This window comes from Macaca thibetana, chromosome 2 (assembly GCF_024542745.1).
Source record: "Macaca thibetana thibetana isolate TM-01 chromosome 2, ASM2454274v1, whole genome shotgun sequence".
Taxonomy (NCBI): Eukaryota; Metazoa; Chordata; class Mammalia; order Primates; family Cercopithecidae; genus Macaca; species Macaca thibetana.
Genome location: NC_065579.1, coordinates 141,748,421 through 141,762,862, shown reverse-complemented (window position 1 = coordinate 141,762,862; position 14,442 = coordinate 141,748,421). Strand labels below are relative to the sequence as shown.

Genomic DNA, 14,442 nt, shown 5'->3' with positions numbered 1-14,442 from the left:
CATGGTATGTGGGATACACAGGCCCAGTCTTTCTGGGACTTACTACCCAACCAGGGACTGAACTTACTGGACCCTTTGCCTACGTATGAGAAACTGGAATAGCTCCATGGGGAAGGGGCAAAGTACACATATTTACAGCGTCAGGGTTGAAAGGTTTTCTTAGTGCACAGCTGGGCTCCCCCACGCTGCTCCATTTTATAAATGAAGAAGTTGAGGCCCAGAGAGGTCACTTGCCCAACGTCGCACAGTAGTTAATTAAGCCAGGTTCATAGCAAGGCCCCTTCATTTCCAATCCATAACTCTCCTTATTCCTGCAAGTAGCTGCCTTTCAGGCTCTGCAGAAACTATGCCCTTTCCACAGGAAACACAGGATTTTCCTGCTCAATCCCGTCACATACACACCTATACTCCCATCCCCAGTGCATCAGCAGCAGAGGAAACACATCTCTCTAGGGCTACTGGATTAGTTCACACTCAGTCACTGGTGTCTGGAGTGGCTAGAAGGGAAAGCTGTTAGATGAAATCTACTTATCAGAGAAAGGAAGACTAGAACATTTTTCAAAAGCTCAGGTCCTGTTCTCTGCAAGCGATGCTGGCACATAAGCCAGGAAGGGAAGAGGAGGTTGGGGCAGTAAAAGCTTGGAACTGGGTTGTTAGAAAACTGAAATCTTCTGATTCTTGTTCTGTTAACTTCCTAGGTGTCCTTGGCCAAACGAGTTTTCCTCTCTGGATTTCATTTTCTTCATATATAAAATAAGAGGGTTAAATTTTATCAGTTCCTCAAACTTTGTACCATAAATAATATCTCTTTATTATATTTCCCCCAAACTCTGCTATCAAACTGCAGTTTAAGTGATCATCTGTTGTGGTCCTTTTGTGGGTATAGATATAATTTTGTTATTTTTGAAATGCTGGAAAACACTGGAATTCCTGAGTCCCTCCCTTTAGTGACAAACAATTGGTAACTCTAGAGCTCTAGAGCCTCCTCCAGGACTGAAAGGATGATTCATGGACCCTCAAGCCCCTAAGATATCACTGTCAAAAGGGACTTTATAGAGTCTCTAGACCAGCCATCTCATTTGACAAATTGAGATTGAGGCTGGAGAGCAAAGGAAAGTGCAGGCTCCTGGATTACATCCTGGAGTCAGGGCTGCACTGCAAGAGCACTCAGGTCTCTTTTCCTTGCTGGGTGCATTCACCATTGTACCCTGCTGTCCTCGCTGTCTTTGGTCCTTCAATTTGCTTTAACTATCAAGAATGAACCCTCAGACTTTTCCTGCCTTCTCTGATTCTCCCCACCTGCTCATCTGACCTTTATGTCCTACCTGCCCATCTGGGCCTGGACTCCTGCTCTGCCTCTGGACACCTGCCTGGGCTCCCAAGGCTCTCCAACATCCCTGGGGAGCTAATGCCAGCTCTGCCAAATGACCTCTGTCCTGCTGCAGCCCACGCTCTGGCATGGCACCAAGGCATGTGGGGCCCTACCTTTCCAGCATGTGGGAGAGTTACACAGACACCACACGGATGCCAGGACAGCCTGTGGCAGACTCCCAGAGCCCTGCAACAGCCAACACAATAATGACAGCCAGTTCCCAGGCTCTCGTTGGGTCTCAGGGAGCTCACCCCACTCTCCTCTCCAGCAGTCCCTGTCTGCTCAAGGTAGTGAGCTTGGCATCTAACCCATACCTCCCTGGAAACTTAGATTAAATCACAGCCATAGAGTCACCAATTCAACAAATGTAACATCTGATAAGGGCTGTTTACACATAGACAAAAGAATGAATTTGGGAGCTGGGGGTGCTGTTGGCAATTAATAGGAAGATATGTCCACTATAACCACTCATCGAATGAATCAAGAAAGATTTCTTGGAAAAAATGGGATTCCAGATCCATTTGAGTAATGTGTCCCCATGCCTATCACTCCTGGAAATTAAATGATTTAATTTAACTCTGGTACACTTGTCTCCAAAAACCCAGAAAAACTGACAGAATTTCAGATAGATTGGCAGCAATAAAGGGTGGTGCCATTCTTGATTTGTCTGGAATGCTGCTTTCACTGACCGGTCCACTTCTGCTCCCCAAATCCCAGTGGCCTGCCCTGACCAACTTCAGAGACAGCAATGTGCTCAGAGACAGAGTCGTGCAAGGTAGAGCCTTTTCCAACCCAACCAAAGTATCTCCTCACATCAATAGCAGTCACAGTAAAGATATTGAGAAACACAACCCAAAGTCATCAACTGAGAGGGACCTTCCCCTCACAATCACCAAATTTGTCCACTCCCATGAACAAGCAGAGAACAATATGTAAAATGTCATTCATGTGGCAGCTGCTTAGTGAAACTGAAGGGAGAACTTGGGGTCTGGCCAGGGTGCCCTGCTGTTCTCATGCAGTGCCCAAGGCAATGTGCTCAGATTGTGAATGGGTGAGAGTGTGACCCCTCACCAGATCCCAGATCCCGGGAGGAGCAAAGCCCTAGCCACAGGCTCTCCCCATTCTTCCTGCCCTGGCCTCTGGCACAGTTTAGGAAAAGAAAACAGGGAACAAATTATTTTTTTTTCTTTTTTGTTTTTCAGACTGAGTCTCGCTCTGTTGCCCAGGCTGGAGTGCAGTGGCGCGATCTTGGCTCATTGCAAGCTCCGCCTCCAGGGTTCATGCCATTCTCCTGCTTCAGCCTCCTGAGTAGCTGGGACTACAGGCGCCCGCCACCACGCCCGGCTAATTTTTTTGTATTTTTAGTAGAGACGGGGTTTTGCCGTGTTAGCCAGGATGGTCTCTATCTCCTGACCTCGTGATCCACCTGCCTTGGCCTCCCAAAGTGCTGGGATTACAGGCATGAGCCACCACGCCCGGCCACAAATTTCTTTAAGAGAACCCATATACTAGGAGCCCGTAACAACCAGGCTGTCAAAGTGGTGGCAGCTGCTACTACTATTCCCAGTTTGGAGATGAAGAAACTGGGGCACAGGTTCAGTCAGAGGGTTGATAAGTAGTGAAATCACCCAGAAAAAGCTGCTAATAGCAGGATCACCCTGTGTGGCTAGGAGAGTCCACTTCTGACAAGTGCCAGGGGTGCATGTGGGTTAGGACATGTGTGCAGTAGGAAAGACGTGTGACTGAGGAGAAAAGGGAGGTCCACAAAAAAGACACTTGGTGAAGGTCTCACATATGCTCTTCTGTGATTAGCAACATACTAAAATCACACACTCTATTAGCGTGTTTCTGCAGAATCTAGGATTCCAGATGCCTCAGGCCACGCAGAGGGAAAGGTTGAACAAGTGGAGCTTGGGAACCCAACCCCCTCCTTAACCGTGGCAGCTCCCAGCCCTCCTGACTCCTTGTCCATTGATCTTTCTCTTACACTCCAAGCTCTCCCTGGCTTCCAAAGGAGAAAGAAAGCTGTTAGTTCCGGGGTGGAAAAAAAGATTAAGAGCAGAGGTGACAGATGTGTTTGGTTAACACACACACACACACACACACACACAGAGCAGAGGTGACAGATGTGTTTGGTTCACACACACACACACACACACACACACACACACACACACACACCCTTCAGCTCTCTGAGTGGTGTAAAGGCGTGGAGTTCAGAAACTTCACAATTAGCCATAAGTGCCAGGAACCTTGGCAATCCAGGGTGTGTGACAGCTGAAATTCCACTTTTACAAAACAAGAAAGGCTTACTGCATCTTGAGGTCCAGAAGTCCCTCCTCTGGATCCTGCCCTTTTACCTGGGGGAAGAGGGCCTCACTTGCCACCCATGGCTTGCCACCGAAGTTATAAATGGATTCCAATGAGTTGATGCTGGGGAAGCCTGCATACTGCAAGCCAATGAGGATGTGATTAGGGGCAGGTGTTACCTTCTGAGAGGGTCAGCCTGGAGTAGCAGAGCCAGCAGAGGAGCTGGGTCCCCTCAGTGGTCGGAGAGGAAGCCAGAGTGCCCCCAAAGCCATCATAAGTCACTCTCCCTCCTAGCCCCACTTTTTCTATCTGCCTAAAAGTTTCCACTGCCTTCCTAGATTTCCAAGTTGGCCAAGAAAGAGAAAACCAGATCAGTTTCTTCCTTATATAGGAGCCTCAATCAATGGGAGAGGCAGTGGGATGTAGAGAAATCCTGGCACTATAACTTTGGCAAGTTACTTAATCCTTTTTGAGTCTTGTTTCTCTGTAAAAAGTTATAATAATGATAATAATATCTTCCTTGTAAGGTGAGGATTAAATGAAATTAACGTAGAAAAATCTCAGAAACTGGCATCCTATAGTAAGTAGTTTTCTACACCTTACTTTCTTTCTTTAATTTTCATCTCTATCATGAAAGGTTAAGGTCAGAGTTAGGGTTAGGCTTTGATGATCTCCAAGGACACTTCTAGTTCATAAGTATTTGATTCACATGCATGTGGATAAATTTCATTTTCAGGTTGCTTAACCACTTGGTAGGACTCTGTCACTACCACTGAGTTGGACTATTCCCTTGGTTGTCACTGGGCTCAGGCCATTCTAAAAGTTTGATCATTCTAGGAGGCAAGAAACAGACATTTTTATCATTGCAACCTATGGCCAAAGGCAGAGCCTACAGACCTATAAGGGCTTCTTCATGGTATCTTTGTACGACTTTGTTGTGAGGCCAAAGGTCCACTCTGCAGCAAAGGTGCCCAGCCTGTGACAGGTGATGCTGTGCTATTGCGATGACCTGCCCTCCCCCATGTCCCAGGGGAAGCTCCTCTCACATCCTCTTAGCTGGGGCCTACTGCATCTTAAGGACCCTTCTAGGGGCCTGGGAGATGTAGGGACCCTCCTGGGGCTGGGGCCTACTGCATTTTGAGTCCCTCCTAGGGACCTGGGAGATGTAAGGCCTGGATCCTACCCTTTTACTTGGGGGAAGGGGGCCTCACTCACCACCCATGGCTTGTCACAGAAGTTGTATATGGATTCCAGTGAGTTGATGCTGGGGAGGCCTGCATACTGCATGCCAATGATCAGGTGGCGGAAGTCCTCATTCTCCGCCATGCCAAATGCATGCTGCCGGATGAGCACGAAGTCTGGCCGGAAGGACCTGGCGAGAAGGTAGAGGCAGGTTTGCCATTAACCAGCACTTCAGGCCATATATCATTTTGGTTCCCATTTCCAAAACCCAAGATAGAGAAGAGGGCTTAAGAACCACCTAGTCCAAGCCCCTCATTTTACTGTTGTTATTTTAGAGACAGGTCTTACTCTGTTACCCAGGCTGGAGTGCAGTGGCACAACTGTAGCTCACTATAACCTCAAACTCCTGGGTTCAAGTGATCCTCCTGCCTTAGCCTGCTAAGTAACTAGTACTACAGGCACAAACCACCAGGCCCAGCTAATTCTTTGTTTTTTGGAGAGACAGGGTCTTACTATGTTGCCCAGGCTGTTCTCGAACTCCTGGGCTCAAGTGATCCTCTTGGCTCAGCCTCTCAAGTAGCTAGGACTACAGGCACGTGCCATGACCCCTGGCTAATTTTTTCATTTTTTGGAGAGATGAGTTCTCACTATGTTGCTCAGGCTGGTCTCAAACTCCTGGGCTCAAGTCATTCTTCTACCTCAGTCACCCAAAGCGCTGGGAGTACATATGAGCAATGGTTGTAATTTTATTATTATTCTTCCTTTCTGGACTGGTAAATGGGATATTACGGTACTTTCCTTTTTTGTTTGTTTGTTTGTTTTCTGAGACAAGGTCTTGCTCTGTCACCCAGGCTAGAGTGCAGTGGCGCGATCTCAGCTCATTGCAACCTCCGCCTCCTGGGTGCAAGCAATTCTTGTGCCTCAGCCTCCCAAGTAGCTGGAATTACAGGCACACACCAATACACTCAAACAATTTTTTATAGTTTTAGTAGAGATGGGGTTTTGCCATGTTTGCCATGTTGGACAAGCTGGTCTTGAACTCCTGGCCTCAAGTGATCTGCCCACCTTGGCCTCCCAAAGTGCTGGGATTACAGGTGCGAGCCACCATGCCTGGCCAATAGTATGGTACTTTCCAAAGGAGATTTGAGGAACAGAATTCTGACATTCCCTCTCTCCTCTGGGCTAAGCATCGCTTTTTTCTAAGGTACAAATACCCTTAGGAGCGAAGAAACACTTTTAGACTCTCACACCTTAAGTGAAAAAGATTTTTCCTTGACTACATGAGGCAGTTAAGAGCCTGAAGCTCCTTGTAGCTTTTGAGTTGGAGCTCAAAGCAGGTCCTGGAAAACTGAAGACAACAGTACTTGGCTGCCTTCACCACACTGCCACAGAGGTCCCTGATCTCAGTGTCCTTTTCTGACTCCTTAAAGCTGCTCCTTAAAATACGCAATGCCCTCATCAGGCCCCCAGGAGAGCAAGGGGCCAGACTGGCTGAGGACAGATGCCAGACTTCCCAATGTTATTCTTCCAAAGCGGACGCTAGGGAGGGGTACAAATATTTTTCGCAGAACTGAGGTTGAGCAACAGCTACAGGAAGCCCTGAGAGTACAGAATGTTCCCATGCATAGGAAAGCTCCTGCATTTCCCCTCTAGCCAGCAAAGCTTCTAGCCACGGCTATTCCAGAGGACCAAGGCCCCTGTTTTCATGCCTGAGCTTCAGAGAAACCCCACCTTCCCAGAGAGTCAGTTCTGTGGCAGCATCTATTCCCAAGGTGCTAAGCCTCAGTAGATTCATATGATACACAATGACCTACTTGGTTCTCTGCCCAGGCAGCCATTGCCCACCACCTCCAGCCCCAGCCCCACCCAGGCTCAGAGATTAATCTTTTAAAGTGAGGGTGGAAGGAGCCTTCTTTGGCCACTCAGAGGACTTAAGCTTTTACACCGTTGGTGGGAAATGTAAATTAGTACAACTTCTACAGAAAACAATATAGAGATTTCTCAAAGAACTAAAAGTAGAACTACCATATGACCCAGCAATACCATTACTGAGTATTTACCCAAAGGAAAAGAAATCATCAAATTAAAAGACACTCACACTCATATGTTTATTGCAGCACTATTCACAATAGCAAAGTCATGCAATCAACCTAAGTGTCCATCAGTGGATGACTGGATGAAGAAAATATATATAGTACACACCATGGAATACAATGTAGCCATTAAAAAAATAAAATCATGTATTTTGCAGCAACAAAGGTGGAGCTAGAGGCCATTATCCTAAGTGAAATAACTCAGAAACAGAAAATCAAATACTGCATTTCTCACTTACAAGTGGGAGCCAAATAATGGGTACACATAGACATACAGATGGAAAAAACAGACACTGGGGACTCCAAAAGAGGGGAGGATGAAAGGAGGATGAGGGCTGAAAAATTATCTATTGGATATGATGCTATTTGGGTGATGGAACACTAGAACCCCAAACTTCACCATTACATAATATACCCGTGTAACAAATCTGTACAAGAATCCCCTCAATCTATTAAACAAACAAACAAACAAACAGAAACACGGCATCTGTTAGAGCTGCTCTGATCTTCTTGTGTCTCAGTTCTGGGAAGTTAGCACCAGCTGTATGCCTGAGATACAACTCCAATCCTGCACCCCAGTTATAGGAATTGAGCTGTACACTGTGGTCAGCCCCTGAGTTCCTACCCTGGTACCCAGAGAGGCCTGCCTTTATTCTTGCCCTGCTACTGGGCCTCTCTGTCACCACCTGCTTATGTTCAAGCATCCCCATTACCCTCTCTACCTACAGCTGGAGGAGCCCATCCATTTTCTCTTGTAGGAGCTACCTGAGCTCACTCCCCACCTGGATGGACATCTCTTTTTCTGTCTTCTTCCTTGATCTTCAGAATGGATAAGCTCATATTTCCTGTTGTTAGGTCCCAGACACCTCCAGTCTGGCCTTTCCTGTCACCAACCCAGTTCCTGTTGGACACTGGAAGCCTGTCAGGTTATTGAGGTAGGGAAGAGTGAGGTGAAATCTCTTCTTGGAACAAGACTGATGTCTGAAAACCTGAAGCCATACTGAACTCCTGGGAAGAATAACACTTGTTGAAACCATTTCCCACCGCCCCCTCTCCCCGCTTGACCACCTTCCAATCTGGAATTCTCATTACCTCCCTCACAAAATTCTGTGAGTATGACAACATCACATCTATATGGCATCCAGCATACCACCTGGCATGTAAGTGCTCAATAATTGCTTATTTTCTTCCACCCACCATGTCTCTTCCAGCCCTAGGTTTTTCTATCAGACTTAGGAGTTCCCAGGAATGAGGAATATAGAAAGAATACAGGATGGAGAGTCAAGGGATCTCACATAGAAGACACGGCTCTGCCACAACTCACTAGGGGAACCTAAGCAAATCAATGTAAAATGGAAGGCTGAACTACATCAGACATTTTCAGGTTTGTTTGTTTTAAAGCAATGGTACCCTGTTTTCCAACGGAAATGTGTGCAGGATAAAAGCACGGAGCTGCACTGGCTGAAGGGGTGGGGGGAAATAATCCTATAAGGAATCCAGTTGTCTCTAAGTGAGCTCTGAGTCTGTGAAGCTTAAGTTGCTTTCTCTACCACTGGACTAAGCTCAGCAAGAAGCTGGCTTTCTCTGCCTTTTCTACTACTTTTGCCGAACACACATCATTAAGTTCTGTATACCATACATAGTACTGCTATCTCACTCCAACACCTGACTTAGAAACCACCTCTTTGAGCCAGAGGTAGTAACTCTGGAGAGAGTCACAATGACCCTGAGTTCAGAAAGACCCTTACCGGACAACCTTTGTGCCATTCCGGAGAACCTGCATATCCACAGCATAGGTGCCATCTGCATGGGCCACCAGGTTGAGCTCTGAAAATTCTGCCTGGAAAATAATAACAGGGGAATAAGTTCACAATCCTGACTTTGGCAAGTCCTCTACATAGCAGCAGCAACATCCCCACCACGGAACATTTATATACAGTTTTCAAAACATGTTCACATACTGAGTTAGTCTAATTCTCATAGCAACACTGTGATGAAGGTGGGACAGAGATAATTATCCCCATTTACCAAAGGAGGAAACTGAGCCTCAGAGCAGTTAAGTAACTTTTCAGGACAAACAAAACTTATCATTGGCAGAGAAAGGAGCAAAAATCCGGTCCTCTAACTCCCAGCCCAGCATCCTTTGTGCTGGTTCTCTACAGAGCGATAATGTGGACTGAGACAAGTGTCCTTTTATCAGTTTCAATATAAAAGCACTAGGTTTAAATTTAGCCAACTAGGTTTTAGTTCTACTTCCCCCTACACAGCTGTATAAAACATTAAGCAAGTTACTTGTCCTCTCTGGGTTTCAGTTTTCCCAATCTATAAAATGGGAATAATTTTTATCAATCTTGCCTATCTAACAAGTTGTTTGAAGACAGTCAGTAAATCATAACACACTGTATAATGAATGATGAGTAACTTCTTTTATCACATAGGAAATACATGCATTGTTGAAACTGAACATCCTCCTCTTCCCCAAATGGACCCAATCACTATTTATTATGAAGCAAAGGATGGAGGAAGGTAAAAAAAAAAAAAAAAGAAAAGAAAAAAGAAAAAAGGGCTTTCAGTGCTTCACTGTATTAAGGAAGTGTTCTTTTCTATGTTTCCTCTAAAGTATAGCCTCAGGCCCAGAGGAACCATCACTGGGGGCAGCATACCTGAATGGCAGACATGTGCCTACCAAGAAGTATCTTGCCACCAACAATATGGAGGTAAAGTGCAATGTCCTGGGAAGACATTCCTCTAAGGTTTTCCTCACTCTGGGAAACTTACACTGTAAGAGGGTCCTAAGAACCAAACTGCTTGCTCATCTACAGACACCAGAGCCATAAAAAGGAATCAGAGAAATGAAAAGACACAGACTCCAGGACCATGCCTCACAGAGAGAAAGGTCCTGGGGAAAGGACGGGAGAGAGAGGAAACGCAGAGTCCAGAACTCAATGATGGACACAGTATTCCACTCAGCAGAACGACATGGTTCACTCTGGCATGCCAAGAGGAAACCGTGATGATGCAGATGCAGCTCTGGGCTTCAGGCTGATTACCTGTTCCACCTTGATATCATAATCTCCAAGGACTTTTTTGCCCCGAAAGCACTTGGCCCTGGAGAAAGGAATAAACCCACACAAATTAGTTTTGTGCAAGTATTTAAAGTCAGACATTTACTATTACAAAGAAGAGGACCACAGCAGACAGATCTCCAGAATGAGGGTCAAGAGACCTGGGTTCTGAACCTCATTCTGCTATGAGATCACCACAAGACAAACCATTTCCTCTCTTTTAGCCTCAATTTACCCATCTATAAAATAATACAAAACATCCTTTCATTATTGGGTTTTGTCATAACATCTCTGGTCTTTTGGCTATAAAACACATCTAGAAATAAGGATTTCCCCAGTTTTATTCTTAGTAAAGGCTAGGTCAGCTTTATACATTTCTATAATTTCCTTTTTTCCTTGATCCTTCATTTTACTATGGTTTTCTATTTGGTATCCACCCTTGGATTTCTAGTTTTTAAAGAAACTGTTATCACTTTACTTCTTCATACCCATGCAAAGAGGACCCGAGGCCATTATTAATTTAAAAATATAACCAACAAAATGAGGATTAAGGAACAATCAATGAATGCGAGGAAATTAATTAGATCAAAATAGAAGGTAGCGGGAAAAGACTGAGGAAAGCCACTGCATTTGAACACAAAACTTAGCCCATATTTCTGAGCAGTCAAGAAAATGGGTCAAGGTGAGTTACACAGTACACAGTATCTTCCCAGTTTGTCACAGATCTAGAGGACCCTCACATTAATGCATTAATTAATCCCTTGTAATAAGTAATTAATCCCTTATAAGCAGATATTTTTATACTTATATTAATTCCTACTTTGCTTCTAAGCTGCCCCCCCTACATTAGATTTCCTTATCTGTCCATTTCGGCTGGTTCTCCATTTGTCAAAAGGGCCTTTCCACGCTCTACCTGTTAGATAGGTTGAGCTTGCTTTTCCAGTGCTTGAAATTTCCAACGTAATATTTCATTGGAAATTTTTTGGGAGTCTCTCCCCAAAATAAAGGAATAAACCAGTATTTATTGGGCATCATGTTCTAGGAATTACATGCGAGTCGTTTTCAAGAACATCTCATTTAGTCCTAACAATATGTAAGATACAGAGAAAGATCTTCATTTCAGAAACAAGGAAACCAAGATTCAGAATTGAAAATGGTGTATTCAAGGCCCTATAGCAAGTTATCGGCAGAGCTAGTATTCACAGCCAAGTCTGTGGCACTCTGAGCCCACTGCCCTTCACATTGCAGGCACTGTCTCCCTCTATTGATTTAGCCTCTCCTTCTCTGCTCACACCACCACAAAAACGGACTTGCCCTGTGTGTGCTGCATTGCATTTGTTCCCATTTTCCTTCTTCCACTCACAAGGGACTTAATGATGTGAGCGCTAGTCCCACTACAAATACTTCCTACCCTGGTTCCTGTCAACTACCCTGGACGAGGCCAGGCTGTTTCCTTTTCTCTATGGGTTCTGGAACACCCCGTTCTAGGAAGTTGTCATTTGTCCTATCCAAGTCCCTGGCCACCCTCAAATTGCTCCTCTGAGGCACTCAGCCATCCTGGAGCTGGACCACTTAAGTCCATCCCCCACCTCTGCCCCAATTTCTTATTAAGCTTCACACCAGCTTGTTTCCAGGACCCTGATCAACATTCACAGCTCAGCGAGCCCCTCAGGCAGGGGCCCTGTAGTATATCCCTGTAGTATATATATATTTCTTTGGCTACTATTGCATTTTATTTACAGGTTTAACTAAGAGAGTCTAGTATGGCACTATCACTTCTCTACAGACCTTGGAGTCTGCAGGTTTGTGTCCATGACTATAAAAAGGAGGAACTGGAGTGAATGACCCATGAGATCCCTTTCTTTCATTGGTGAGGTATGTCTACCTTGTTATCAGCAATGCTTTTCTGATGCTTCCTCCTATTTTCCTGTCTCAAAATAGCTCTCCTTCTGTGAGTTAAATCTCAGAGACATTAACAATAACCTCTCATTTGGTACGATGCCGTGCATTTGCAAAGCATGTTCCTTGCCCTAGTTGTTCCTCACAACTCTGTGAAGGAGCCAGGAGAGATAGTGTGGTCCATTTGGCTGATAGGGAAACTGAAGCCCAGGACAATTAAATAACATGCCCAAATCAGAAAAGTTCATGGAAGTTAAGGCTAGAACTAAGAGTTTATATCTAGGTGCTTAAATGCTGCCAAGTTTCTTAATTCACTCATTTATGTTGTGGGTTTTGAACACTGATATTGAAGTATATTTATAGATTCTGGCTGGGTTTTTCTGCCACTTCCTGCACCTGCCCATTGACCAAGTTGGCTAATGAACTGTTTTCATGCCTTCCCTCCTCCCCCACCTCTCTAGCTATCCTAATGCCTTTTCCTTAAGGTAATCTGTCCTGTTGGAAATCTCAGTGTGTGTTTCCTGGCCCAGGGTCACTGACCTCTCTTGGCTGAGCCACAACCTTATAGAAAAGGAGCCAAGATGGCCGGCAGATGAGGTACAGAGCCCTCTTCTGGAGAATGAGCACATTCTTGCAGCTCCAGGCTCTGGGACATTTTGATTCTAGGTATTTTCATGAAAAATTGTGTAATTTGCTAGCAAATGATAGAAGTATTTCCTGATACTAAGAGAACACTAGTACAGGGCACTGTGCTGGAATCCAGAGGATGGGCTCTGGAATCACAATCTGGGGTGTGAATTCTAGCTGTATCCTTTCCTGGTTGTGTTACCTTACAGAGGCTTAAATTTTTTTAAAAAATAGTATATTGTGTGGTTAAACTAGTCGATCTATCTATAAAATTATATAAGAGGATAAAACAAAAAGTAAAATGTTCTTTTTTCCCATTCCTCTCTTATCACATATACTTCTAATTATCAATTATAAGCATATACTTCCAGTGGAGGGGGAAAAATGTGTGGATATACCTGCATACATATATGCTTCAAACATATACATATGGCATGCTACATAAATTTTTTAAAAATTTTTGTTTTTTGCACTTAAAAATATATCTTAGTGATATGCTTTCAGCACATATTGATGGGCCTCTTCCTTTTTAATGGTTGCATGAAATTCCATTTGAAGGATATACAGTATTTATTGGTAAGCATTTATTGGTATTGGCATTATATATTGGTGAGCACATTAGATTTCTAGTTTCTTGTTTTTGCTATTACAAACAGTGCTATAATGGCTTACATTTAAAAATATAGCCATAGGATAACTATTTTATGACAGAAACGCTGGTGCAAGGAACAGACACTGTTATGGTTTTTGCTGATACTCCCAAACTGTCCCCCACCCAAGAAAAAAATGACACCACTCTTACCAGCATTTGAAAGTTTCGGAAAACTACTCCGCTTCCCTTAGTTTTCCCACATAGTCCCCTGCATACGATAGGAACAGATAAGATGCCCAGTACGGAATTTTTTTTTTTTTTTTGAGACAGGATCTTGCTCTGTTGCGCGGGCTGGAGTGCAGTGGTGCAATCATGGCTCACTGTAGCCTCGACTGCCTGAGTGAGCTCCAGTGATCCTCCTGCCTCAGCCTCCTGAGTAGCTGGAACTACAGGCACATGCCACCATGCCAGGCTAATTTTTAAATTTTGTTTTGTACAGACACGGTCTCACTATGTTGCCCAGGCTGTTCTTGAACCCCTGGGCTCAAGCAATCCTACCTTGGAATCTGAAAGTGCTGGGATTATAGGAGTGAGCCACCATGCCCCACCAATATGAACTTTCTGATTGGCAGTCTTGTCACATAAATCTAAATTCATCCCCTTGTGCTCAATCCTAAACAAAACCCAAGATGTACATCCTTGAAACACAGACTAAAAATATCTGTAGTGCCTGTATTGTCAATTTCCCCCTATTGTAACATTTTTCTTAACAAGCCTAGCAGCTGAGGATCTATGTAAGTTTAATGGCTTGCAGCTTCCTTGATGGACCAGGTAATGAACCATCATCTCCCCTTATTGCTAAAATGAGCAAAAGCTTCTAGATTTAACTCGTTAATCAAGGAAGTTAATACTTTCATCAATTCCCATCCACCTACCAACTAGGGCTTGTGAGGCTGAGGAATACGATTTCAGAGACTTCTCTCCTAACTCCCCCACAAAACTTGGCCCAAACCAGGCAAGCCTAGCTTAAATACGCCCTCTTTTATGCATGGGATAATGGAGAAAGAGTTCTAGAAATAGGAGCCAAGGAAGCCGAGTTCAGGCCTACTTCTACCACTTTTCAGCTGTGTGACTTTGGGCAAGTAATGCCTCTCTGAGTCTTAGTTGTGTCATTCATAAAATAAGGCTAATAGTGATCTTAGTAGTGAACACCTGTGACGTACTAACTACTGTTCTAAGTGTTTTATGTATTTTACCTCATTTAATAATATTTGGCTCACAGGTGGTTGTGAAGATTTAATG

At 44.4% G+C, this 14,442-nt stretch overlaps 2 protein-coding genes across 3 annotated transcripts in view; both read right to left on the bottom strand.

Annotated features, from left to right (window-relative positions):
• Positions 1-14,442, bottom strand: part of TSEN2 (tRNA splicing endonuclease subunit 2) — a 728,632-nt gene that overhangs the window by 376,564 nt on the left and 337,626 nt on the right. The gene's annotated exons all lie outside the window — the stretch shown is intronic.
• The window catches only part of SYN2 (synapsin II), a 188,903-nt gene that overhangs the window by 39,438 nt on the left and 135,023 nt on the right, over positions 1-14,442 (bottom strand). For both annotated transcript variants that reach the window (XM_050781474.1, XM_050781473.1), the window contains exons 2-4: positions 10,008-10,065; positions 8,706-8,797; positions 4,898-5,054 (exon numbers count right to left, since the gene is read on the bottom strand). In XM_050781474.1, coding sequence (XP_050637431.1) covers positions 4,898-5,054; positions 8,706-8,797; positions 10,008-10,065 — 307 coding nt within the window. The remainder of the gene's footprint in view (positions 1-4,897; positions 5,055-8,705; positions 8,798-10,007; positions 10,066-14,442) is intronic.